Source organism: Orcinus orca, chromosome 13 (genome assembly GCF_937001465.1).
Source record: "Orcinus orca chromosome 13, mOrcOrc1.1, whole genome shotgun sequence".
Lineage (NCBI taxonomy): Eukaryota > Metazoa > Chordata > Mammalia > Artiodactyla > Delphinidae > Orcinus > Orcinus orca.
The window spans coordinates 1,729,515-1,756,722 of NC_064571.1; the positions used below are offsets into that span (position 1 = coordinate 1,729,515).

The 27,208-nt window shown below is 50.1% G+C and overlaps 1 protein-coding gene across 1 annotated transcript in view; it reads left to right on the forward strand.

The window, feature by feature from the left end:
- Nucleotides 1-27,208, forward strand: part of ST6GAL2 (ST6 beta-galactoside alpha-2,6-sialyltransferase 2) — a 63,772-nt gene that overhangs the window by 20,689 nt on the left and 15,875 nt on the right. Inside the window, exons 2-4 of the mRNA XM_004277720.3 lie at nucleotides 15,316-16,239; nucleotides 23,657-23,754; nucleotides 25,236-25,337. Coding sequence (XP_004277768.1) covers nucleotides 15,372-16,239; nucleotides 23,657-23,754; nucleotides 25,236-25,337 — 1,068 coding nt within the window. The 5' untranslated portion in view covers nucleotides 15,316-15,371. The remainder of the gene's footprint in view (nucleotides 1-15,315; nucleotides 16,240-23,656; nucleotides 23,755-25,235; nucleotides 25,338-27,208) is intronic.

Sequence of the window (27,208 nt, forward strand, 5' to 3'; positions counted from 1 at the left end):
TTAAATAAATTTTAGGCCGATGAATTCAGTGTTTCTGTGATAAAGATTGTAAACATTTTCCTTTTTCAAAAAGCAATCTGGGAGTGTATATTTATACTGGAGTTAATGCCGTGTTAAGTCATTGTAACATAGCTGCTGCAAACATTTGTAGAACAAAGAAAAAAGCCTTTATTTAAATCTCGCCAAGAGCAGAAATAAAATGAACAAATGCATACTGGCAGGCGAGGCAAAGGAAAGATTGGAGCTGTTTGATCACCGTGGTGCCGTGGTGCTGGCGTCTTGGTTAAGCTGCATGTACTAATATGGTATGACTGCTAATAATCTTAGGTCAGAGTGCTTTTTATAAGAGACGTTTGATGAGTGAATAAATGTTGGAGCAGTGATTTTATTTTTCTCTGCTACAGAACTTTCACTTAGTATGGAAAGTAGATACAGAGACCCTAATTATAATAGTATTTGTGTATTTACATAGAGTAAGAAAGAAGAAGAAATGAACATCATTTCCACTTAATAATGAAATACTCTTGGCTGACACAGGCACCATGAAGACAGTGTTAGCGGTTATTCTCTCTAAATTATAGAATCACGGAGGGTAAGACTGTGTCGTATTGTCCTTTTAATCCCCACCGTCTAGCACAGTGCCTGGACATATAATAATTGCTCATACATTGTGTGTGTGTGTGTGTGTGTGTGTGTGTGTGTGTGTGTGTGTGTGTGTGTGAATTCCCATCAGGAGTGGATGGGCAGCTTATATGCCAGACTTAAATAAGAATTAGAAGAAAGCTAGAAGAAAGCTTTTCCAGGCCAAAGAGAAATTACAGTAGCAGGAGGGAGGGGCTGGGCTGGGCTCGGGTGGGGAGATTCCCAGATACTTGTTTGGCACAGATAGTGAACCAGGATTCAGATGATGTGACCCCATCCATCACCTCAGAAACTCGCAGTTTTCAGACAGCATCCTTCCTCTCCTTTGCTGGACTGTTCCCCTGTCATCCTAGCTGGCTTTCGGTTCAGATTCCGATGACTTGCCACAGCTGCGGTCTCACCCTTCTGGTCTTCCTTGAACTTCTGCGCCTGACCTTTCCTGAGCTGGGCAGGCCTCTCGCCGGGGCGGGTCTGGGTTCCGGCGTTCGGCGTGGGTGCACCCTCAGTGCCACCACCCCGTCCCGCTGAAGCCCTGCAAAACTTTTGAGCCGTCGGTCAAGGCTGGGGCGTGTAGATATATTATTACGTTCACTTTTCTCTCCTTCCTGGTTCCGTATGTCACAAAGTAAACGTCCAGAAGTCGTACGTCTGAGTTCCCAAATCTCAGTTGTGTGTCGTTCGGTTTTAGCTGAAACTATCTGCGAGGGAAGGTTTTTACTGAGCTCGGACGGGGAGGTTGAAACCCACTGCATTTTACTGCTGTCACTGGATGTGATGAAGACACTAAAATTATAGTGTTTCTCACAAGTTCTTGTTAGCATATTTCACAGAGGCCGGTGTGTGTGTAGATTAAGGAACAGGTGGTTTGAACTTTATGGGAGGTCTGTGATCTACCCAGAGGCTACCCAGATTTCAGTCCTCAGCATGCTAACTCCTCCCTGCCCTGCCTCCACAGCTCTTGTTCGGTGTGTGATGCACCTGGCGGCTGGGTACCTGACTCCCCATCATCAGTTTATCCTGGGCTAACACCTCACTGCCTGCACAGGACCTCCCCAGGCCCCCCATCTGAGCCGTGCCCTGAAGCCCTGGTCTCCCAGTCCTTCATTCTTTACATTCCCCGAGTGGTTAAGCATTTAGAAAAGACAGGTCTGCCTCCTGGTGCTCAGGGCCCCCTGAGCCAAGTGTGGGAAGTGAGGTCAGAGAGACAAGCAGGACACGCACGCCGTGTACCTCGTGGAGGTCAAGACCGCACGTGTCTTACAGGGGGAGGAAGCAAGGAGGGTTGAGAGCAAGCAACCAGCTACATGAAATCTCCATTAAAAAGTTCCACTCTGTCTCCAAAGAAGACATCCAGATGGCCAACAGGCACATGAAAAGATGCTCAACATCGCTAATTAATAGAGAATTTCAACTCAAAACTACAATGAGGTATCACCCCACATCGGTCAGAATGACCATCATCAAAACATCTGCAAACGTTAAATGCTGGAGAGGGTGTGGAGAAAAGGGAACCCTCCTAACACTGTTGGTGGGAATGTAAGTTGGTGCAGCCGCTATGAAGAACAGTAGGGAGGTTCCTGAAAACACTACCAATAAAACTACCGTGTGATCCAGCAGTCTCACTCCTGGGCATATATCCGGAAAAGATGAAACTCTAATTCGAAAAGATACATGCACCCCCCAATGTTCATAGCAGCAGTATTCACAATAGCCAAGACATGGAAGTAACCTAAATGTCCATCAACAGATGAATGGATAAAGATGTGGTACATATATACAATGGAATCTTACTCAGCCATAAAAAAGAAGGAAATAATGCCATTTGCAGCAACATGGATGGACCTAGAGATTGTCATACTGAGTGAAGTAAGTCAGACAGAGAAAGACAAATATCATATGATATTGCTTATGTGTGGAATCTAAAAAACTGATACGAATGAACTTATTTACAAAACAGAAATAGACCTGCAGACATAGAGAACAAACTTACGGTTACCAAAGCGGGAAGGTGGGGAGGGATAAATTAGGAGTTTGGGATTAACAGATACACACTACTACATATAAAATAGATAAACAACAAGGACCTACTGTATAGCACAGGGAACTCTACTCAATTCATATAGGGATAGAGATATATATACATGGATCACTGTGCAGTAACCTGAAACTAACACAATAGTGAAATCAACTAGACTTCAATAAACAGAAGCACAGCACATGTGTCTCACTCTTCTGTTTCAATTCCTTCCATCAGCCCAGAGAGAGTTTTTATCTCCCCTTGGGCAAGAGAAACCGGCTCAGCAAGTATCCTTCCAAATTTTTGTCCTCCCCTTCCCCACCCCTTGAAATACAGCTTTTGAACTTAAACTCCAAGAATTTACGTACTGGGCTCCTGGTTCCTCTGTGACTGTCATCCTTGGGCATGGGAAGTCTTCTGTTTGTCCCTGTGAAGGGAGGAAAGTCAGGGGCAAAAGGGAAAGTGGAAACCATCAGTTAGGATGCACAGTGTCCTGCCAGACTTACTTACGTACTTGGTGTCTGTCTTTCCCAAATCACTTTAGGCTCAGTGGGGGGGGTTTATTCTTTGATTTGCTCAGCATCGTACACCTGGAATCCAGCACGTAGCAGGTGTCCAGACATCTGTGGAATTTACGAATGAAGGAAGTAATGGAAGATCAGCGCTGTGCTCGTGGGCACACACACACCAGATACAAAAACAATTGTCTGGCTCTTGACATGGGCACAGTGACCCGGTGATTGGCCGTGACCCGGGGTGGGTGACAATTAGGGGATGTTGTAATGAGTGGCCAGTCCTCAGAGTTAGAAACTTCAGAAATGATTTCATAACCTGGAAACTTTTTACTGGTCTTGAAAATGAAAACTGGAGAAGCAAGCTAGAGAGAAAACATCTGAAGCATGTCTGGGCTGTCCTGATGTCCGCTGAGTCCACCCTAGCCCCTCACACCTTTGCACAGGGGGCTCTGCGGATGGAGAACTTGGCTTTGAAGCTCACAGGGCAGAGTTGAAAGCTCCACACTGAGAATTGTCTTTGAAGTCTCATGTTTTATATTAAATCTTCGGGTTGGTTTTCTATTTCACTCCGTGATATGTGTGTATAGGTGTTTTCAAACACAAAAATTAATGTGTTTCTCCCAGCCCACTGTGAGCTCCGAGCTCTTTTATGCCTTCGTAAATCACTTTAGCTTTTAAGTTTTTCTTTTCCAGACTGATAACATTGTCACATGAAAGTTTTAACCCAAGCTGGCATCCGGCGTACAATGTTCGATTTCTATTTTGTGCCGATGTATTAGCAGGAATCATGACCTAAAGGGATTAGGAAATAGAGACATAAGTATAAACACAATTAATGAGTTCTCTTTCTTGTTTTTACAACTTTCAGGACAAGTTTTATGTTGACAACTTTTGTTATGTTTAAAATCATAAGTACTTTAAGCCTGCGTAAAGTAGAGAAGATAGTAAGAGAGTTTCTGGTACCCAGATTGAATAGATATGAATATTTTGCCATCTTCCTCCAGATCTTGTCTTGATGAGACAGAACGTATTTGAGTGATAACTCAGGATCTGCCCCTCCTGTCACCCAAGCTATTTCCCTCCCTCCCCAGAGGAGCTTCTAGCTGTAGCTTGTATCGGGTTGTCAGAGTTTACATAAACAGCAGGACGTGCTGTGTTTGTTTTTGCAGCTCCTGTCTTCCCGTCAACATTTCTCTGAGATTTATCCGCACTGGTCTTTGGAGATGAAGCTCGAGCAGTGAGCTTGGTTTTTTAAGAGGCGGCTTTTGCCCACATAAGACACTTTCCTTCTGACGGGACTCAAGTGCCGCGTGGGGTGTTTGAAGTCTCGCGAGAGGGGGTCTCCGAAGCAGCCTCTCGCCTCTGGGCTCTTGTGAGATGCCCCAGTTCCAGACTGCAGAGAGATTTTGGATTTTGAATCTTCAGTATACTTTCCGTTCCTTGGTCTGCTGCCCAAGAATTTAAATCTAATGCTCCCCCAAGAATGTACTTTATTTCCTCAAGGGCAAAGGATCAGGTGATAGCTATTCAATCTGACATTAGGTTTAATAAATATTCGTTGAATTACAGCTGCATAAATTAGAAAAAACTTCTGAGCAGGACGAAGCCATTAGAAGATATGCTCCTCAGGTATTCAGTCCATGATGGGCCTACTTTTTACGACCGAAACGTCAGGCAGGGGGTTCACTGGGGGGCTCACTTAGTGCTTGTCCGCTTGATCGGGGCCAGGTGTTTATCTAAACCAGGGCACATCCATTTGGGGTCATTGAAGGGATGCCCACCAGTGAACCCTCGAGGGTATATACATGGGACCAATAGTCACACAGTGAAATCCAGGCTTGGGTTACTTTTACAGAGATCCAAAACCTGGACTGAAAGATACTATTTCCTGAGCTCTCACTGTGAGCCAGTCACTGTGCTAAGTCTCGTAGACCCATGAGGACCAGGCTGTGTATGACACTCGCTGAATGCAGACACTGAGGCTTAAAGGATTACCCAAGGTGACAAGGAGGATGTGAACAGCCTGTCCCATCCCGGGGCCTCGTGGTCAGCCACACGCTGTAGAGGCATCCGTCTCACTGTGCAACGCGCAGAGTGTGGCCGGGGACGGTGGCCCTGAGCTGCCTCCTGCGTGGTACCAGCACCCCTCCCCACCGCGTCGCACTCCCTGCCTGCCCACGGTGATGCTCTGGACGCCTCTCGGGCGAGAAGGGGAGGCCCGCTCTTCCTAAGGAAGGGGGCTTCTGCTGGTACAGAGGCCTCCTTGTAAGAACCGCCTGCCGGACACCGGCACCCCCACTGCGAAGCCCACTTACATTTGAGGGATGGGGGGAAATTTTACATCTCAGTGGCAGGTACGCAGTCTCCCATCCTGACGCTTCAGCATGAGTGTGAAGCTAGTTTACTGCTGCAGCCGTGAGCCTTTGTGGCACATGGTTGGTACAAAGCGTAAATATTCCACTAATAATGATTGCAAAACAAACAGACCACCGTGTCTGCAACAGACGGCTGTGATGGAGGCAGCCAGAGACCCCAGCTGGCGGGCAGCTTGCACACCTCTGCACAGCCAGTGACGGGCATCAGGAACGCCTCCCCCTGCCCTGGAGCCCCTGCCGCCTCCCTGCAGAAAGCCCCGGAAGCTAAAAGCTGCCCAGAGCCGCTCGCCTTTGCCTTCTAAACCCTTTCCCATCTGCCCTGCCACCCGAGGACAGACCTTGGACTGCTGACCAACTGACCCAGAAAGATGGCCTCAGGACCTCAACGACAGGGCACATCCTCGTCTGGCTGGAGATCCCGTCGCTGCTGCTCACCCGTCTGCTCACCAGGCAGCCCTGGCTCAGGCACTGCCCTGGCTGGAGGTGGCTACCCCCTCCCACAGCGCGCTGTCCCTCAGTGCCCGCCTCTGGTCCCCTCCCCTTTGACGCAGCCCAGGATGACTTCAGTCCTGGTCGCTCCTCTGTACACTCACCCACCTTGGGACAGAGGAGGCAGTCAGAGTCATCGTTTGTCTTCCTACCAAGAGAGCAAATCCCCTGCGATCACGAGCCTTCACACCTGGAGCCTCTCTGGCAATGCCAGGGAGCCGGCCTCCCCTTCTGACCGGGCAGAAGCCGCGTGGTTGACGCGCCAGGCGAAGCTCTCTGCGGTGACCGCCGGCGCGGAGCTGTGTGGTTCTGAGGCCCACCTGGGAGGATCGTGTATCCACTGAACGTCAAGAGGGATGTTAGGGAAAACGGGATTTTATTATCAACGCGCGGAGCTAGGCTGAAATGCAGCATATGGTACTTTGTGGCAGAAGGGGAAAAAATTGCATTAAAACTTTAAGCGTGGTGCACCTTCCCTGGCTTCAAGATACAGCACAAAAAGACAGGGTTTTGGGACAGCGCACGGGGAAGGACCACTCAGAGCTGAATGAGAATAATAATGTGTGTAAGGAGCTTGTTATAACGGGTAAACCAACAATGAAGAATTAAAATGAGACGGTGTAGGTGAGGCCCTGGGTGCAGTGTCTGGCCCGTGGGGGCACCTGGTGACGGCAGGTCCACCACCCTGACAGCTACCGTTCATGATACCAACCCAGTCCGACCTGACCTAACCCGAGGGCACGACACCAGTTACTTTTGCTGGGAGCCGCTCACACAGCTTCAAGTAGCTCACACTCGTCTGCACTGACACTGCCCCAGCATCCAAATTTTGAACTAAGGGAAAGCCTGGCACTACTTTTTATAACTTATACCTTTGCCAAGCGACCTCCCTCAAGTGGTCCAGCCCTCGCGGCATCCTTCCCCCCCATCCGGGACTGCTCCGTTCTTGCTGGGGCCTGGGGTCACGAGGAGACTGGCCAGAAGCTGCCAGCATTGTGGCTGCCCTTTCCTCCCCGAGGATGAATTGCAGTCCTGCGGAGGCGGGAGGTGCAGAGAAGGGGCTACACTCCCACCACCACTGAGCTCTGCTCGACCCTGCTGACGTTTTCTTTCTGTTCTTGTAGACGTTAGCTTACAAATGGGCTGGGATGGAGAGGGAATGCACTAGGGAGGGGACCCTTAGTGGCCTTGAGGACTCCTTGCATTTATAGAAAATGAAAAAAGAAAAGAAACTGGGTCCTTTGTGAAAGGACCCCCCTGAGGCGGTAAAGAGGCTGGGACGGCACCCTCCCCGTGCTCTGCAGGCCGAGTGTGTTCTTGGACATGTGATGAGAGCTAATTTTAGAAAAGTGATTCTTGAAAGAAAATGACTCCTGAAGGCTATTAAGATCCATGAGTGCCTCACTATAGCTCACACACTAAATCTTCTTTATTATTATTTCAGAGTTAAAACAAATACTTAGATTTAACTGAGACAACTTCTATACACAAAAAAAGGCACGAGTGTTTCTCCAACCAAGAGAAAAGCTGGCCAGATGGCAGTTGTAGCAGACACATCAATCAACGTGTGTTAAAAAAAAACTCTACATTCAAGAAAACCAGTGACCAAGCTTGTCAACCTCAGGGTGTAGGAAGGACATCATTCAAACGGGGCAGCCCGGAAGTAACTTCTCCTAACCTTTAATGAAATAAGAAGGGATTAATCCACAGCTGCATCGTACGTAATGTCTGTCTGTGGTGGTGCTTACATTTCATAATTTCATTGGACAGCTTGTCATAAATTGTGCCTTTTGGGGAATGTGATTTCTTTCTGAATGACTTGAAGAAACACTTAAATGCTCTCATGCTCCTCTAACATCTATGCAGCAGTGGGACGCGTTTCTTTGAGAGTTAGTAGCTAAGATTTGGGCAGCGGAATTCCGGAGCAGGTAGAACCATCAAAATGATTTCTCACAGTGGGTCACTTTTTTGTTTTGTCTCTAATCATTGTCTCTGTGTTATCGTACAGGCTTCCTAGAGGCTTGGCTAGAAGGGCGACGGAAAGTGGGAGAAAGGTGCGATCAGAGAAAATTGGTTCAAGTAGGCAGAGACCATCCACTTGAAATCTGTGCCCTAGCACGGCCGGGTGGTAATGTTGGAATTGCTATGGGAGAGAAGAGAAAGCCACACGACACAGGCGATGCATCTAACCTTGCCAGTCCTCTTCCCGGGAACCTGGCAGGACCTCGGAAGCCTCAGTCACTGTCTTCATCCCCGACGAGGCTGCATGAACCCGTGATCGGGGGCCCATTTTCATCATCGCCTGGGGGCCTCTATTTGTATCTCCCTGATGCAATTTATGTCCCCCTGCTGATGACGGAATGGAGCGGCAAGTGTAACAGATGCTACCTGTTTGAGCTGTATCATTACAGTATTTCAGATGTACTGTGCTAGTGGGGAAAGGGGTGTCTTTTCTGTTGTTTATCCAACGGGTCCTATTAGGCTCTTCGGTTATTTTAAGGAAAAGACTGGTCCACGGCTCGGACTTTGACGGCATCCTCCACCTCTCTGTGTCCTGGATTTTTGCAAAAATGCTGGTGACTGGGGCCGTGATACATGTCATGATTCCTACAGCATTTTGCTAGCAGAGGATCTGCGCTGCCTTGAGATTTCCTCGTTTGGGAGGATGTTCCCGTAATTGACAGGCGAGGTTTGCGGTGACAGAGGGTGCTGCTAACAGTTGAAGCCTCACCCGGAGCGGGGCTGCGAGCCCACGCCTTCCTGTTATTACCGAGCACCAGGCAGGTCTCACCTGATGAGAAGGCATCCTGTGCCTTGGTATGCTGTTCTTTTCTCAGCGTTCAAGGCCTCACAGACCCTGCCCTTTCCATCTCTCAGGGCACCAGGTGGAGGGGACCCCGTCTCCCCCAGAGTCCTGGCCCCTCACAGCCCCATCCGTCCTGCAGGGCTTTTCCTTTCCTCCCTCTGAGTCCCCATACCTCCTCTCGTTACTTCGCTCCCTTTCATGTCTCTCATCCCCCCATGAAGGAAACAGCTCTCGAGCCTTCGGCTGGGAGCCAGGCGTTTCCGTATAAAGCAGGCTCTGTGTGTGAGGCTCTGAGCCCTGCCCTGAGATGTGGCGGGTCCCCTCCCAGCCCAGTTCCCGTGGCCTCCTGACCCCACTGAATGGAGGCAGCTGGGGGTCGGCTGGCCTAGGGTGCGCTGGCCCCCAGCTCCTCCCGGCAGGTCAAGGCTTCCCCCACCACAGCCCTGGGTACACGCCCCACTTTGAGATTTTAAAAATAGTCTCTCAAGCGAATGCTGGAATAAGAAACCTCTGTTTCTTATTCTTTAGTGATCCACCAGGATGAGCCTCAGAGCTGTTCTCAGTGCAGGCAGCCAGGTAAGAAGGATTCCAGCCAGAAAAGACCACCTTTTAAATTAGCTACTACAACCTTGCTGTGCTGTAATGATTTGGTCTTTGTCCCAGTTCTAGGAATGGAGCTTCTAAAACCCTTGAATTTCCTGACTTACAGGAGTGTCTTTGTTATGCTAATGAAGTGACTCTTGGTGACCCCCCTGTGATGAGGGGCTTTGGGCCAGCCTGACCTCTGGGGATGGGAGGGGGACTGGAGTGTGAATTCAGTCACATGGCCAGCGATTAGCTGCATGATGTGCACCTGATGAAACCCCAGCATAACTCGGGGGTCCACTGCTCAGGAGAGCTTTGTGGTTGGTGAACACATTCATGTCCCAAGAGGGTGACGTTCCTCCACACCAAGGGTAGAGGACATGGAATCTCTGCCCTTGGGATGAGCCCCACCCAGACCTTGGACTCTGTGTAGCCCTTCCCAAAAGACTGTGATCATTCGTTTAGCGCTTTCCTGAGTTCTGCGAGTCTCTTTAGCAAGTTTTCAAACCTGAGGGTGTCATGGGGAAGCCCCCAAATTGGTAGCCACACAGTCAGAATGTTACCAAGTCCAAGCTCTGCTCGCTGCACGACAGGCCCATGAATCGGAGACGAGGTGCCGAGGCAAGGAATACGACTTTATTCAGAAAACGGGCAGAGCGAGAAGATAGCAGACTAGTGTCTCAAAATAACCATCTTATCGGGGTTTGGATGCCAGTTTCTTCAATAGCACAGAGAGCGGGAGGAGATGAGGAAGTAAAGTGAAAAGGCCATAAGACTTGCAGATATCCCCTGGAATGGCCAGCCTCGGGGAGACTGTGTTAATTTGTGTTCATTTCTTCTTTCTTGCCGCCATCCGCAGGTGGACAGGGTCCGGATGCTTCCCTGAACAAAGGCACTTTGGTTTAACCTTCAGGCAGAGGGGCGGGGTTCCCCAAGGCAGGCCACTGTGTACAGTCTCCTTTCAGTGAACAAAGACAGCAGAAAGTGAAGATGAAAGTAAAAGAAACAGAGCCAACATGGAGTCAGATTTGACTCTTCCCCGTTGCAAGAAGAGCAGGTGGCCTGGGGACCCTGCTTCAGGCTGGTGTCGGAAGTGGGGGGGCAGTCTCTTGGGACTGAGTCCTTTCCCCGTGGGGTGCCCGCTAACTGCAGTGGTTGGTGTCAGAGCTGTATTGCACGGCACTCAGCTGCGGGGGAAGCAGGATAACTGCTATTAAATGTAATTTTGTGCTTTCTAACACAAACGTTGAAATCCTGGAAACAGCTTTTAGATCGTCAGGCTGGAGCATCACAGTTTGAAGCACTGGCTCCTCAATGGACAGGTTTAGGAAGATCATTTAGCAGGTTCTGCTCAAAGTGTGGTCCCCAGGCAGTGCCCGCCTGCATACTGCTCATTGATGAGCTATGGACAGAACTTGGTGAGCCCTGAGAAGCTTTCCCAGCATGGGGACATTGCCGAGACGGTCAGGAATGGAAATGTGAAAGTATTCAGATTGCGACAGTTTAGGGCGAGAATGATCCTTCCCCACAGACAGCTTAAGAAGGCGTATTTAGAATAGATGGCCTCGTCTGGTACAGTCAGATGGAATCAGAACTTAGTGTTAAAAGTGTGAGCAGATGGGGCTTCCCTGGTGGCACAGTGGTTGAGAGTCCGCCTGCCGATGCAGGGGACGCAGGTCCCTGCCCCGGTCCAGGAGGATCCCACATGTCGCGGAGCGGCTGGGCCCGTGAGCCATGGCTGCTGAGCCTGCGCGTCCAGAGCCTGTGCTCCGCAACGGGAGAGGCCACAACAGTGAGAGGCCCGCGTACCACACACACACACAAAAAAGTGAGCAGATGGGTTTTTATGTGCTATCTGCTGCTTGTTATCTCTGTGGCTTTGGGCAAGTTACTTAACCTCTCTGGGCTTCAACCTCCTCATCTATAAAATGGACATCGCAGTATTTCCTACCTTACTAGGTGCTGGGAAGACCAAGTGAGATAATCCAGAAGAAGTATTAAGTGAGCACAGGGTCTGGCACGGAGCAAGTAAACTGCTGGCATTCTTTCTTTTTTATTTATCTATTTATTTATTTATTTATGTTTATTTTTGGCTGCATTGGGTCTTTGTTGCTGCACGTGGGCTTTTCTCTAGTTGCAGCAAGTGGGGGCTACTCTTCATTGCGGTGCATGGGCTTCTCATTGCGGTGGCTTCTCTTGTTGCAGAGCAGAGGCTCCAGGCGTGCCGGCTTCAGTAGTTGTGGCGCACGGGCTTCAGTAGTTGTGACTCACGGGCCCTAGAGCACAGGCTCAGTAGTTGTGGCTCACGGGCTTAGTTGCTCCGCGGCATGTGGGATCTTGCCTGACCAGGGCTCGAACCCGTGTCCCCTGCATTGGCAGGTGGAATCTTAACCACTGCGCCACCAGGGAAGTCCCTGGCATTATTTCTTGTACGTTCTTTTTTTGGCATCGTTGTTTCTGGCTTCGTGAGACCACGTTCTGTATATGGGTTTGATGTCTGACTGCGAGGGAAATCTACAGGCTTGCTTTCACGTGACTACGGGGTAAAGCAAACACTGTTAAGTAGCCACAAGTGAAACAGGTCACTGAATGTTGCTTTCACATAACCCCTCGGAGGGGCTGGACTGTTGGATGCACTCTGGGTTCCCCTCATCTGGCATTGCTCCAGTCGTCGTTTCTGATGCAGCAGATCAGCTCAGACTTAGTGGCTCAGAACAGCGACCTGTCACGATCACTCCTGGTCCTGTGGGTTAACTGGGCTCCGCTGGGTTCTCACTTGGGGTCTGACGTGTGGCTGCAGCCAGAGGCTGGCCAGGGCTGAAGTCATCTGAACGCTCCACTGGGCTGGACTCCGGGGCACTGAGAGGCTGGGGCAGCTGGGCAGCCCGGGCTTGGCTGGACCTCTCTCGGTCCACGTGGCCTTTCCCACGCAGCTAGCTCGGGCTTCCTCACTGCATGGTGGACTCGGGTGAGAGAGACGTCTGTCTTTGCTGGTGGCTACCTCCCCCACCGTGAGCGTTTTAAAGGCAGGATGTGGAAGCTGCTGCACCTGGGCCTGGTACCCGGTCAGAGCCCCTCCCCTGCTCAAGGCGGGGAGACACAGACTCACCTCTCCATGGGAAGAGGGCAAAGGACCCGTGTCCGTCTGTAACAGGCATGTGGGCTTCTCACTTTCGCACATCTTCTTTTCCACCAGAGACGGTGTATAGCGTCCCCAGGTGACTACACTGCCCTAGGGATCACCCACTTTGATTTCAGTTCTTATGTGAGTAAAACCCCTGCCCTTGCATTACGGTCTTGTCGTCACCTGCCTCCTGGTTTTCCTGGAGGCCTGGAGGTGGGGGAGGGTCCCCTCTACGAGCCCCTCCCATCAGACGGGCTTCCGGGGTGTCTGCTTGTTGCTGAGGCCCCCCTTACTCCACTTCCTCCCTCCTTCCTCCCTGCCCCCCACTCCCCTGAAAGCCCCTGCCACCAGCACCTCACACAGCACGTGGCCCCGACTTGCCAGTAGGCCCCCATCCCCACCCCCAAGGCTGGAAGGGCAGCTTCCCAGCCTGGTTTCCCCCCAAATGGTCTCCCCACTTCTTCCAACAGCGTCACCAACACACAGCTATGCACACCTGCAGACACACAGCTCCCACCCTCGACGCGCACACACACACACACACACACACACACACACACACACACACATCATTCTTTCAGCCAGTACTTATTCAGGGCCGGCCTGTGCTGCGCTCTGGGCTGTCCAGCTTAAAGCTCCCGCAGCTCACTTAGTATTCCTTATGTTTGTCCTTTTCCAAGGCTTTGCTTGCATTACTATATATGTAGATCAGTATATAATAGTTTGCATCTAATAACCCCAGACTCCTAATCCTTCCCTCCCCGTACCGCCTTGACAACCACAAGTCTATTCTCTATGCCTGCAAGTCTGTTTCTGTTTCATAGATAAGTTCATTTGTGTCGTATTTTAGATCCCACATATAAGTGATATCATATGGTATTTGTCTTTCTCTTTCTGACTAACTTCACTTAGTATGATGATCTCTAGTTGCATCCATATTGCTGCAAATGGCATTATTTCATTCTTTTTATGGCTGAGTAATATTCCACTATATATATGTACCACATCTTCTTTGTCCATTCATCTGTTGATGGACATTTAGCTTGTTTCCATGTCTTGGCTATTGGGAATAGTGCTGCTGTGAACATAAGGGTGCATGTATCTTTTCTAAGTAGAGTTTTTCCTGACAGGAGTGGAATTGCGGAATCATGTGGCAACTCTATTTTTAGTTCTTGAGGACCCTCCATACTGATAGGAGAGGCCCCCTGTGAAGACTGGCTCATATAGGGACGGGGGAAAGAGCGAGGGCCACTATGACGACTCCGTGATCTGCTCTCAGCCACATTAGGTGCGTTTCTTATTGATATTTTGTTGTTTCCTTTAGCGCCAAGCACTGTGCTTGCTACCTGAGTAACAAAAAGGCGATCATCGTGGGCTGAGCCACTGAGTGGAGAAGAGGGTCCTTCTCTCTGACTCTGTTGTATCTTGTCCTTTCATCTCAGCCTCCTTCCTCACCCTTTCCCAGCTGGAGGCTCGCCTAGCTCTCTCATCTCCTCCCTTGTTTAGAATTTTGACATCTGTCCCTTTTACTCCATCAGAGCTCACGGTGAGGGCGATTATCTGGGGGCTGCTTTGAGGTTCACAGACACCTCGACATCACCTTCCCCTGCAGCCGCAGTTCCTGGGTCATCACTTACTGGGGCCCTTCTGGAAGTTTCCCGTGAAACGCAGAGCCCGCCGTGCTGCTGTACAGTATCTGAGCTGTGAGCCTGTGGTGGTCTGATGAGAGGTGCGAGAGGGCGGACTCCGCTGAGCCCTCCAGCCTGCTTCGCCAAACTGGAATCTGTAACCCAGCTGCGGGATGGGACTTGCTGGGATGGGCCCGGGTTAAGCAGCCCTCGGTGGGGAGGTGGACACATCACTGAGACGCCTCCAGAGGTTTTCCAAGGTGCACCCACCGCGTCTCCCCTCTCCCAAGACCCTCAGCTGAGGTGGCGGTGACCTCGGCTGGCCTCGGCCGGCAGCGGCTTGGAGCAGGGTTTCGGTTCCCAGCCAGGGATCGAGGTCGGGCCGTGGCAGTGAGAGCACGGACTCCAAGCCACGAGACCTGTGGTCAGTGACGAGGCCCTGGCCCCTCAGCTTTGCAGAAAAGAATTCCCACAAAGACAGAAAGTAGTGAAACAAGTAGAGTGTTTATTAGGAGGAAAAGGGTAAAGTACGCGTGGATAGACACACGGGCGGACTCAGAGAGAGAGTCGTGCCCTCGTGGCAGTTTGAATCACTTAAATGGGGCATTTCTTCCGGGTTTCCTTTGGCCGGTCATCTTGCTTTGCCTGGCTCTGAGTCCGTATCTGGTTTATCTCAGGGTCCTCCCCGTGTGTGTGTGCATCTCTTAGCCGAGATGGATTCTAGCGGAGAGGCCTATGGGTAGACTTGACATCACTCCCGTTTTGACCTCCAAGGAGCTTTCTAGTCAGGGAGGTCTCCTGACTTCCAGAATGAGGAATCTGTGGTCTCTTCCCTTCTCTCTGGGCAGGGCCCAGCCTCCTGTCTCGATTGTCCTGCTATTCTCGTCTGGGAGTATCGGGCCCCAGGGGACAAATCTCCACTTGCTTACCTTGGGGGGCGGCATCTACGTCCTGCCTCAGTGGGACCCCTTGTCTTGCAGATGTGAGGGTGGGGGGCGTGTGACCCCCGAATGTGGCCGGAGCTCCGGATGACCCTGGATTCTGATGCCCCTTCTAACCCTCCCGACACCCTCTAAAGAGACTGTCCCCAGCGCTGTCCCGCGTGCCTCACCGTGACACCCGGCTGTTTTTCAGGTCCATCCCGCCTCCCGCCGCCTCGGGACGCCAGGTGCTGACCCCGCAGACCTGCCATGAAACCACACTTGAAGCAATGGAGACAAGGAATGCTCTGCGGGATATTCGCTTGGGGTCTCCTCTTTCTGGCGATCTTCCTGTACTTCACCGACAGCAACCCTGCCCAGCCCGCGCCCAGCTCCTTCTCCTTCCTGGAGACCAGGAGGCTGCTGCCCGCGCAGGGAAGGCAGCGGGCCATCATGGGCGCCTCGGAGGGCCTGCCCGAGGGCGCGGAAGCTCGCAGGGGGCTGCCCCGCAGACACCCGTATGGCCCCCTGCACGCGGGGCCAGGCGACCTGCGGGCGTGGGCCCCAGACGGCTTTGAAAATGAAGACGACTTCCTTTCGCCCCAGACGGGGAGAACATCGCAAAGCGCTTTGCCGCCGGAGGACGCCGCTCCGGGCACGTCGGGGGGCCCGGAGGGGGCTGTGTCTGCGCGCCGCGCCCGGGGGCGGTGGGCGAAGCGAGGGGCCCGGAGGCAGAGCCGGAGCGCGGCGCCCGGGGTGGGCGAGGACGGGCAGCGACTGTACTCGTCCACGTCCCGGGCGCTCCTGCGCCGGCTCTGGAAGGGCGACGCGTCGGCGCGGATGCTGCACCCGCGCCTGCAGAAGGCCATGGGCGCCTACCTGCGCGCCAACAAGCACGGCGTGAACTTCCGGGGGCGCCGGGCGGCCGGGCGGAGCCGCGCGGAGCTGCTGTGCGCCCTGCGGGGCCGCGTGCGGGTGCGCACCCTGGACGGCAGCGAGCCGCCCTTCTCGGCGCTCGGCTGGCGCGCGCTGGTCCCCGCCGTGCCGCTCGGCCGGCTGCTCCCGCGCGGGCTCCGGACCTGCGCCGTGGTCACGTCGGCCGGCGCCATCCTCAACTCGTCCCTGGGCGAAGAGATAGGTGGGTCCCCGCGGCCCCCCGCCCCCAGGGTGGCCGCTCCTGCACTGTGTTTCCGGAAAGTCTTAGGTCTTCTTCCTTCCCTGGGACTGAATGACCCCCGGCGGGTGGAATCCCAGCAGAGGTCTCCTTTGCAGAGACTCAGAGCAGAGACAGGCATCCTCCGAGGAGCTGGGGGCCCGGGAAAGGGAAGCCCGCGGCCCTCTCACCGGCCAGGTCTCAGGACCCACCTCCTGCAGAGCCCACGTTGTGCACTGACAGCTCCCAGCCGAGCCTGCACCCCTGATGACCCCTTAATGTGGCAGGAGCAGGAAGGAGCGCAGGGGAAACCCCACCGGGCGACGAGCCTTAGGGGGCAGCTCCAAACAGGAGTTTGCAGGATGATAATTGTCACTCGTTCAAGGACTAAATCCCTGTCCCTGGGCTCTGCGGAGAGCCCGACAGCTGGTGAGAGCATTGATCTGGTGGGCACCATCACCTCCAAGGTTGGCACACACCCAGCCTCTGGGCCCCACCTGCAGCCTGGGTTCCATCTTCCCTTCTGTACTGTCTTCAAATCCATTCCTGAGCCCTGGAGAACACCCCTGTTAGTCTGGCCTCTCGAGGGAAACAGACCGGTGGGATACGTGTAGAGAGAAAGATTTATTTTAAGGCCTTGCCCCTGCCGTCCTAGCGGCTGGCAGATCTGAAGTCTGCAGGGCAGGAAGGTAGGCTGGCTGGAGATGCAGATGAGAGCTGATGTTGCTGCCTGAAGCCCCACATCTGCGGGGCTGGCAGCTCGCGAGGGCCCCTGCATCTGGAGGCAGAAGCCCTGCTTCCCCGGGAACCTGCAGTCTAGTCTGATGCCCCTGAGTCCCCTCAGTGCCCGGCCCACCCTGGTGCTGCCCCCGTGACCCCTTAGGCTCCTTTAGCAAACACGCACGTAGCCTCCACTCTGTGCTGGCTTCCGTACTGGGTACCAAGGAAACAAGCGCGGATCAGACACAGCATCTGCCTCGAGTCCAGATGTAAAACAGAGCCCTCAGACATTCTCACAGGTGGCTGACCTGGACGTGACCTTCCGGGGGCACTGCCCACTTGATAGAAAGGAATCGTTGTTTCTGGGGCCCACTCATTGTCCCGTGTCCTCGAGGAGTAGCTGATACTCCAGAGCCGTCTTGAGATGGGGCGACACCCTTATCAGGTTGCACAGCCCAGACCTCCTCCCACTGGCTCTTGGGAATGAGGCTGAATGTGAAATTTTTAAGAAGTTGAAAAAACAAGGCCCAGGTCTGGACTTGCAGCCTGGGGTGTCAGTGTCCCCGAGCTGACGTTAAGTAGACCCGTAATCACGCTGTGTGTGTGTCACACAAGCTTGCGGCCAAGCCGAGTCGCGGCTGCTACCAATTAGGAAGGAGCGTTGGCTCAGAGGCCCCCAGGGCCAAGTAAAGCCACACTTCTCCCTGGTTTTCGAAGACCATGATTAATCACGGCAGAAGGAATTTAAGCAGCTTTAGAGCAGGTGGTGACTTGCTTTGGGATTTTTTTTTTTTGCTTTGCTTGAAGCCCCACTGCATCATAGCTGCACATTTGCCTTGCGCTCACCTGCCTGGGAGAACTCCCTTGCTCTTTATTCTGGTGTAAATACCCCTGACCGGCGTCTTGTAAACTCTCCTCTATTCAGAATTTGGAAGAGAGTGTGAAAGAGACTGGGAGTTCCCCATTTCTGGGGAACATGACACGTCAGTTATCTCTTTGTTAGTTTCTAGTATCCGCATTTAATTGATAGCGTCTGCACTTATGCAAAGGTTCACGGTTAGAATCGTAGAAAGGTAACTGAAGAACAAACACACTCAGAAAATTTTTTAAATTCTCTATTGTTTTGCCTCAGTTCCTTTGAGTCCAATTTTATAGCCATCGATACCTTTTTAAGAGTATGCAACGTAGCACAGTTCAACTCGTAAAGACAAGAAGTCTCGCTTTTTTATAAGCTGGCATCTCTCAGCATCAGCCCTTGTGCCTGCCATGTGCTGACATTTCTCCTTCTGACTCCCCTGAACATACAGAGGCTTATCAGCACACAGTTGTTAACACCTCTCCTAGTGAGAACAAATTCACGTAGCAGAGTCCTTCAGGAAACTCGGAAGCGGGCATGCTGTACTATTTAGCTAAATCTGTCTTCATCCCTAAGCATCTACTTGTGAATCGGCTAAGTGAAGATTAGAAGTCTTGCACGAGGTCGTGGTTTTATGAAAAACTGAGGGCAGAGCTAGAAAAGTTCCTGCGGGTTGCCCCCTGTCTGCCCCCCCTACCCTCCCTGCCTGAGGGCTCAGCCCCTGCCCCCCCCTCCTGCCAGTCCTGTTAGACTGAGTCATACCTTGTAATTGTTTAAACACCTCCACTTTGAATATGTTATTGAAAAGCAAACTGAACTGTTTTGGAAACATGGAACATTCTTTTCTAGAGTGGTGAGATGATCTTTTTTCAGCCATTCCTGTAAATAATAATAATTTGGCAGTGAGATCACTAGCAGCAACCCCGTGGAAACACACTGCAGATGAGAAAAGTACTCTGAACTTACAGCTGTCACCTTGAATGGGAGGTCAGGATCTGTTACCTGAAACTAGGATTCTGGGAAGTGTGTGGGAAATGGGAGGGTAGGGAGGAGGCTGTGTAGGGAGGGGGCATCTTCCCGTAGCGAGCTTGGGATTTGGCGTCCTGTTACCTTAAAAAAGCAAGAAAGCAGGTCATATAGTCATTCAACAAGCATGGGTCCCCAACTCTCCACCAGATACTGTGCTCGCCACTAGTGACAGAAAGATGGATGAGGCCCATCCCTAACCCTCAGATCCTCTGCTTGCTAGTGGGAAAGACAGACTGTAAACAGACAATTCCAATATCACGGTTAGAAGGACAGAAAGATGCGCAGACAGACAGGGAAGACATGACCGCGGAATCCCACCCCACCGCGAGGGCAGACGTCTGAGGAGGGGAATCCAGGCCAAAGGCCAGCAGAGGAGTTGGATGAGAAACAGCACAGTGTGTGGGTGATAAGGGCTGGGGACCACTATGGGCTGGGGGTAGAGAGCAGACAGGTAAGTTGGATGGGTGGGCAGGAGGTCAGCCACTTCATGCTCTTGGATGTCATTCCCCAGAAATTAGACTTCTCGTAATGATTGTAATAATAGATAGCGCTTAGAGGGTGTTTACTGCAGGGAAGTTCTCATCCTCAGTGCTTTTATCTGTGAACAAGCCTTGCGATGCCAAGTGACAGACACGATTATTCCTGTTCTATGGGTAAGGAAACCAAGGTACCCAGAGACACAGAGGGTAGAGCCGGATTTGAACTCCAGTCTGGGTCCCCGAAACTCCAGCTCTGGCCCCTTGGCCTCGCGGTGCAGAGGTACTGAAATCTTTGAAGCAGAGGAGTGATGGGTCAGTGTTTCATTTTGGAAAGATTGCTCCAGAGCCTAGATTGGAGTAAGCACGTTGCAGGAGCCCCAGTGAGGTGAGACAGACCAGGGCGGTGGGTTTGGGGGAGAGGAGAATCATCTCTTGGGCAGGCCATTCCCCATTCCCCAAAGACAAGGCGCTGGCTGCCCTTGCAGATTCCTGCGCTCGGGAAGGGAAGGGAGCGGTGGGGATGCAGTGCCCAGGGCTGGGCAGGGGTTTCGTGCTGCTATGCCTTCTGGCTGCTCCTTGCAGGGTTTTCATCTTTCCTCAGTGATGCTCTTAGCCTGGCTCTGCTCTCAAGGTCAACGGGAAATGGCTCTAGCCTGGAGATGCCGTCTCCAAAAATGACGCTTTGCTTTCTTCCCCTGTGCTGGCTGTCTGATCATTCCTCCCTCTCTAAATGTGACCGGACAGCTTAGTTTCGCAGGTGGTCATCTGGGAGAAGCACACCCAGCTGCGCATTTACGAATGTGTCCATGTGACGGGCTCTCTCAGCTCGTCGTCCCCACACGCCCCCTCCCATCCTGGTCCATCCTTCTCCTGGCCAGCTGGGGGGAGTTCAGTCTCATCCACAGCAGCCCCGTCCCTACCTACCTCTCTGTGTCCTCCATGAAACGGACCTTTTAACTCTTCAGCCTCATACGACTTCCAAAGGAGTGAACCTAGATTACCTTTCTGCGCCCTGTCCTTTGTCAAGTTGTTCTAAGGCTTAAAACACACCTTAGTGTAGAACATCAGCTTTTAAAAGCTGGGACATTGTCTGGGGTGATACGATTCATTAGGAATTTCTACATAATCAATTAGAAATGCACCCACTGCTTGGCAACCTCAGTTTGTTCACCTTACCTCTAGACGGAGGCTGTATCTAAGGGTGGCGTGGCTCGGTGGGAGCACTGGTCCAGGAGTGCCAGCATCCTGCTTCCTGCCCTGGTGCTATCCTAGTTACCTCTGAGTGCCGGGAGGCCACCCCACTGTCTGGGCCCCCCTCACTCCCTGCCTATGGGAGAGTTGCCCCAGGTAAGCAGGTCACATAGTGTCTGACCTTTCGGGGACTCACAAGGTGAGAACAATTTTCATCATAGTACTCGGAGGTCTTTTTAACTGTTGACATCGGAACGGATGATGCAGGAGCAACAGTGGATAAAACTGCTTCTTAGCACAGATCGAGGCAGTGGTACCCACTATACTAGTCCTCACGGGATGTTTTCCTGCCAAGCTTAGCAGTGAAAGCAAAGCATGCCAGCTCCACGTATGGATGTCCTTAATGAAGCAGTACAAATGGTTAGTTTGATGAGAGTTCAGCCTTTGAAGTACATGTGTTTTTAAGACCAAATGGGAAATAACATGAAAGCATTTCTGCCAACCAACCCCCGACGGAAGGGCACCGATGTGATTGAGCTGTGAGCGGCACTAGGCGCTTTTGTCACAAAACACAACTATACTTGAAACAGACTGACTGATGGACGCACTTAAATTAGACTTAGGCATTTGGCAGGCATTTTCTCAAGAAGGAAGGAAGGAAGCCTCGACTTTCAGGAAAATAACTGACAGTGTTTGTTGCCAGTGATAAAATTAAAGCTTTCAACCCTGAGCTTGGAGGCTTCCCAAGCTTAAAAAGTGATGAGATCCGTGGCGACATTAATGATATTTGATACTTTATAATGAAATGCTTCAGTATTTGAAAGATCTGCATTACTTATTGAACTGATAGCTTCCAAATGACCGCTGTACAGTGTTACAAAATACACATGGATGAATCATCCTTTATTTTTTTAATTGAAATATATTGGGTTGGCCAAAAAGTTCGTTCGGGTTTTTCCATAACATCTTACGGAAATTTTTGGCCAACGCAATAGTTGATTTACAATGTTGTGTTAGTTTCTGCTGTACAGCAAAGTGATTCAGTTATACATACATATATATATATTCTTTTTCAGATTCTTTTCCATTATAGGTTATTACAAGATATTGAATATAGTTCCCTGTGCTATGCAGTAGGTCCTTGTTGGTTACCTATTTTATATATAGTAGTGTGTATATGTTCATCCCAAACTCCTAATTTATCCCTCCCCCACCCGTTCCCCCTTTGGTAACCATAAATTTGTTTTCTGTCTGTGGGTCTATTTCTGTTTTGTAAGTTAATTTGCATCATTTTTAAAGATTCCACATATAAGTGATATCATATATTTGTCTTTGTCTGACTTACTTTACTTAGTGTGATAATCTCTAGGTCCATCCATGTTGCTGCAAATGGCATCATTTCATTCTTTTTATGGCTGAGTAGTATTCCATTGTATATACGTGCCACATCTTCTTTATCCATTCATCTGCCGATGGACATTTAGGTTGCTTCCATGTCTTGGCTATTGTGAATAGTGCTGCTGTGAACATTGGAGTGCGTGTGTCTTTTTGAATTAGAGTTTTGTCTTTTCCAAATAAATGCCCAGGAGTGGGATTGCTGGATCAGATGGCAACTCTATTTTTAGTTTTTTAAGGAACCTGCATACTGTTTTCCATAGTGGCTGCACCGACTTAACATTCCCACCAAACAGTGTGGGAGGGTTCCCTTTACTCCACACCCTCTCAGCATTTATTACTTGTAAACTTTTCTTTTTTTAACTTTTGGCCGTGCCGCACTGTGCAGGACGCGAGATCTTAGCTCCCTGACCAGGGATCGAACCTGCACCCCCTGCAGTGGAAGCACAAAGTCTTAACCACTGGACCACCAGGGAAGTTCTTATTTGTAGACGTTTGCATAATGGCCATTCTGGCCTGTATGAGTGGTACCTCATTGTAGTTTTGATTTGCATTTCTCCATTAGCAACTGTTGAGCATCTTTTCATGTGCCTGTTGGCCATCTGTATGTCTTCTTTAGAGAAATGTCTGTTTAGATCTTCTGCCCATTTTTTGACTGGGTCGTTTTTTTTTTTTTTTTATGAATCATCCATTTTAAGAGCAAGATTAACTAATGGATTTTAATGTAACAGCACAAAAATTGATACTGTTTCACATTCCACACTGCCACTAACCTTTCAGAAACTAGCTCTTGTGGAGTTACGATGAAGTATCAGAGGAGAATATTCCTAGTCATCTGGAAAGACTCTTGAAATACTCCCACCAACGATATATCTTGAGTCTTCATATACTTCAACTAAAGCAATATATTGCAGCAGATTGAATAGAGAAACAGGTATATGAAACCAACTATCTTCTAAAAAGCCAGGCGTTAAAGAGATTTGCAGACATTTAAAACAGTGCCCTTCTCACTATTTTTCGAAATGTAGTTATTTCTCATAAAAATGTATTTTACAGATAAATTAATAAACATTTACAAGTTTTCTGTTTTACTCACTACTGTGATATATTCTGAAATCTGTAATCCAGATAAACAAAAGGCCTCTGGGTTGTCAGTAATTTTCAAGAGTGTAAAGGCGTCCGGAGACCAAAAAGTGAGAACCGCTGCTTTGGGTGTTTGACGAATCAGAGATATGTGATCTCACTTCTCACTCTCTCACAGACGGGCTTTCTTGTTTGCTCCAAGTTAAATTAGGAACGTGCATGGGGTTTTTGAAGCTGAAGAAATTGCATAGAAATTCCCTATCGCTGATTAACTCTGCTTTCAGCCCTGTTTCTGGGAAACATATTAGACTCCACAAAGCAGTCTAGATACACACATATGTCTCGAAATTTCCTGTGTAAAGCATGTCTTTAAAGACCGTGAGCACATACCAAGTATCTAAATATAACTTAGAGGATATAGGGCCACTTGTAATGGATTGATGTGTTTTTATGTTTATTTGCCCCCAGCCAGGATCTCATCCTAAGTAAATAGGATGCCAAACAGTGCGTGTGTGGGTATCTGAATCTTGTTGGGGTCTAGTTAGCTTCAGGTATTGAAAGGTTTGCTTTAAGATATTTTCCTAGATTATATGCTGATTTTTATGCAGAGGGAAAAAAAGAAGTAAGTTTGTCACTTATGTGCCCTCAGATTCCCACGATGCAGTTTTGAGATTTAACTCTGCTCCTACACGTGGCTACGAGAAGGATGTTGGAAATAAAACCACCGTCCGCATCATTAATTCCCAGGTAAGATGGGTGGACTGTTTTATAGGTAAATAGCTTAACTGGGTGAATGAAGAGAAATCACCCAGTTATCCATGACCACGACCTTGCTTATTTCTAAAAGTCTTGTAATTATAAAGAATTAGTGAGGAAAAATGCAGAGAAATGGGAATTCGTGTGTGCTGTGAGTAGGAAAAAAGAGTAAATAAGATCAAAAGGAAAAATCAGAGTAGAGGTACAAATATATATATGCATATTGCATTTTGTGAACTGAGGAAAAGAAAGTAAACGGAGTAAATCATGGGGATGGAGGGGAGAAAAGCAAAGGAACAGAATTCAAGGGTCAGAAGAACAGCTCAGAAACTTTACTTTGTTATTGAACATTTTAAAAAGGAAAATATCTCTTTTTTGTATGTTCTCAATGTTTTCCAAAACTCATAGCAAAATTAGCCTCAGAACAAACCACAACAATTTCTAGAGTTTCAAACGGTATAAAAAAAATGGGGTGATGAGCGATTTAGGGTGAGTTTGTTGCAGAACCAAAGATCAGCTTTCTTCGTCGGGCTCTGGGCTCACAGCCTACAGAGGTGAGAAACAGGCCCCGGTTTCCTGAATTCAGAGACGCCACTGATTGAAGATTCCTCATCTGTCTGATGACAGCTTTTAAGAGAGGGGGTGATAAGCCCCAGCAAATTAAAATACAGGTCCCTTGTGAGATACTCCCTAACTTCAGAGATATATTAAAATACAGGTCCCTTGTGAGATACTCCCTAACTTCAGAGATACTAAAATACAGGTCCCTTGTGAGATGCTCCCTAACTTCAGAGATATTAAAATACAGGTCCCTTGTGAGATACTCCCTAACTTCAGAGATACTAAAATGCGAAGCAAAAGAGGGCATCTCAAACAGTGTGGGAAAATTCCATCTTAAAAATGAAGCAAGTCAAATGCATCCTTTTCCCCCCAGACTATAGTTGACAAAAGCTGATTGGCAGGTGAGACTGAAGGACTCACTCAGGACCAGAGAGGGCCCCAGAGCGGGGACATGTCTCCTGGCCTCTGGGCCCAGTTTGTCCTGAGGTTGGCAGTCGGTAGGCCTTCTAGGCCTGCAGCTGTCGTTGGCGGGGGCTACTCAGCCGGGAGCTGCATCGGGAGCTGGTGCCTCTAGGTGACTCCAGGGCTGCTGCTTTTTTTGGTGGCGCTGATCTTAGTTCCCCGGCCAGGGATTGAACCCAGGCCCTCGGCAGTGAAGGCCCAGAATCCTGACCACTGGACCGCCAGGGAAATCCCTGGTTCTTTTCTTAAAAAAGAAAGCCCTCCTTTGTCTAAATATCTCCCGAGTGCCTCAGCGTGTAAAGCCTGCCTCTCTTCCTCCCCCAGAAAGTCTGAGGAACATTTGTTTTTTCTTGCTCCAAAACTCCTTTTTAAAATTTTTGCCTCTTTTTAAAATGTAATTGTGAAGGCCCAAAGCCTTGTTTTGAAATGATTCTGCTACGTATTTGCAGATTCTGACCAACCCCAGGCATCACTTCATTGACAGTTCGTTGTATAAAGATGTCATCTTGGTGGCCTGGGACCCAGCTCCGTATTCTGCAAATCTTCACCTGGTGAGTACTTCCTTGGTGCCCCCACCCTTGAGGGTCAGACAGCGCCTTTGACCGATACATAATGGGAGTAAGTCAGGGATTAAACTTTGACTGGCAGAATGAAACCAATTGTGGGTGCGAATTAAATTCACATATGTTCACACGGTTTGAGTCCCGGTTGCAGTAGCACCCTTGCTGAGCGAAGTCCCTCTGATGCTAAAGTGTTTTTCTGGAGGATTTAAAAAACAAAAACAAATGTACAATGTCTAGATGTTCAGAAAGACCTAGCGACACCAGAGCTTGGGCTGCTTAAACTCCGAATTTTTCCATTGTGAGATGGTTACATCACCTTTCAAGTAGTTAAAGGCCTTTCGAAATACATGGGAAGTTCTTGGCAAGAAAGGCTAACCTTTGCGAATCCTTATTATTGAAATGGAACGTGTCACGGGCTTTCCCTGAGTGTGCCACTCTTGGCTTCTGCCTCCAAATCTTTTTAATCTTATACGATACAGTGTAAAGAAGGTTATTACTAGCCATCAACATATAAGCAAGTTATCGATACATTCACGGCCTCTCTACTTTTGGTGAAACCTGGCACGGAGAGCCAGCGCACTTGTTCTGAAAGGGGGCTGGGAAGATCGGTTACAGTTTAGCCCCGTGAGCGAGGCTGTCAGCTGTGCCAGTGTCTGTGGACTCGTTCTGCCGTGACCCGAGAGGATGCCAGCTTCCTAAGATGAATGTGGGGACAGAGCTCACCCCACCAGAGGGTACCTATCCAGGAGAGCTTCCCACAGCCGATGGTCCCTCTGGAAGGAGCACTCTGTCACCATGCAGCCTAAGACAGAGGCTGGACACATACCTGGCGTGATTATAACTCTTCTCAGCCAAGGGTTCACATCAGCATCACTGTTCAGAGTATCCGTCAGAGCCCATTTCCCAGGAATCCGGGCATATCCAGCCTCCATGTGTGGGGTTTTTTTGGTTTTTTTTTATATTTATTTATTTATTCATTTGGTTGCACTGGGTCTTTGTTGCGGCAGGTGGGCTCCTTAGTTGTCGCATGCGAACTCTTAGTTGCAGCATGCATGTGGGATCTAGTTCCCCGACCAGGGATCGAACCCGGGGCCTCTGCATTGGGAGCACGGAGTCCTCACCACTGCGCCACCAGGGAAGGCCCCCGCGTGTGTTTCCGAGAGTGCTCTCTGGTTGATTCTCCTACACACCGTCTACTGAGAACCGGCATCAAGTGGGTGTTTGCACTTGCAGCTTCCTTCCAGCCTGAGGTTCTGTGGTTTTAAGTTCTGACAGCTTTCTTGCTGTTGGTGGACCCACGAGAGGCTGTGGCTGTTGGCCCCTGCTTTCCCTCTCCCTGCCCCGGGGTTTGGGGGCACAGTTCACTAAAGATGATCTGGCCCGTCCTTGTCAAAATTTTTTTTTTTTTTTTTTTTGCGGTACGCGGGCCTCTCACTGTTGTGGCCTCTCCCGTTGTGGAACACAGGCTCCGGACGCGCAGGCTCAGCGGCCATGGCTCATGGGCCCAGCCGCTCTGCGGCATGTGGGATGTTCCCAGACCGGGGCACGAACCCGTGTCCCCTGCATCGGCAGGCGGACTCTCAACCACTGCGCCACCAGGGAAGCCCCTTGTCAAAATTTTTAAAGCCACAGACCCCATTCAACCAGGGGCTATGCCTTGCAATCTTCATCCAAGCCCATCTTTGCCCGAGGTGTCTGTTTGAAAGGACTGTCAGAGCTCCGTGAGCTGAGCCTCTCCCCACACACCTCCAAATCCCATTTCTCGGTGGCGCCTGAAACACTCCTGAAGCCTTGTTTTTTAAATCAACCTTATTGTTTATTTTTTCCTTACAGTAATTTTTGTGTAACCGATGTAAGTG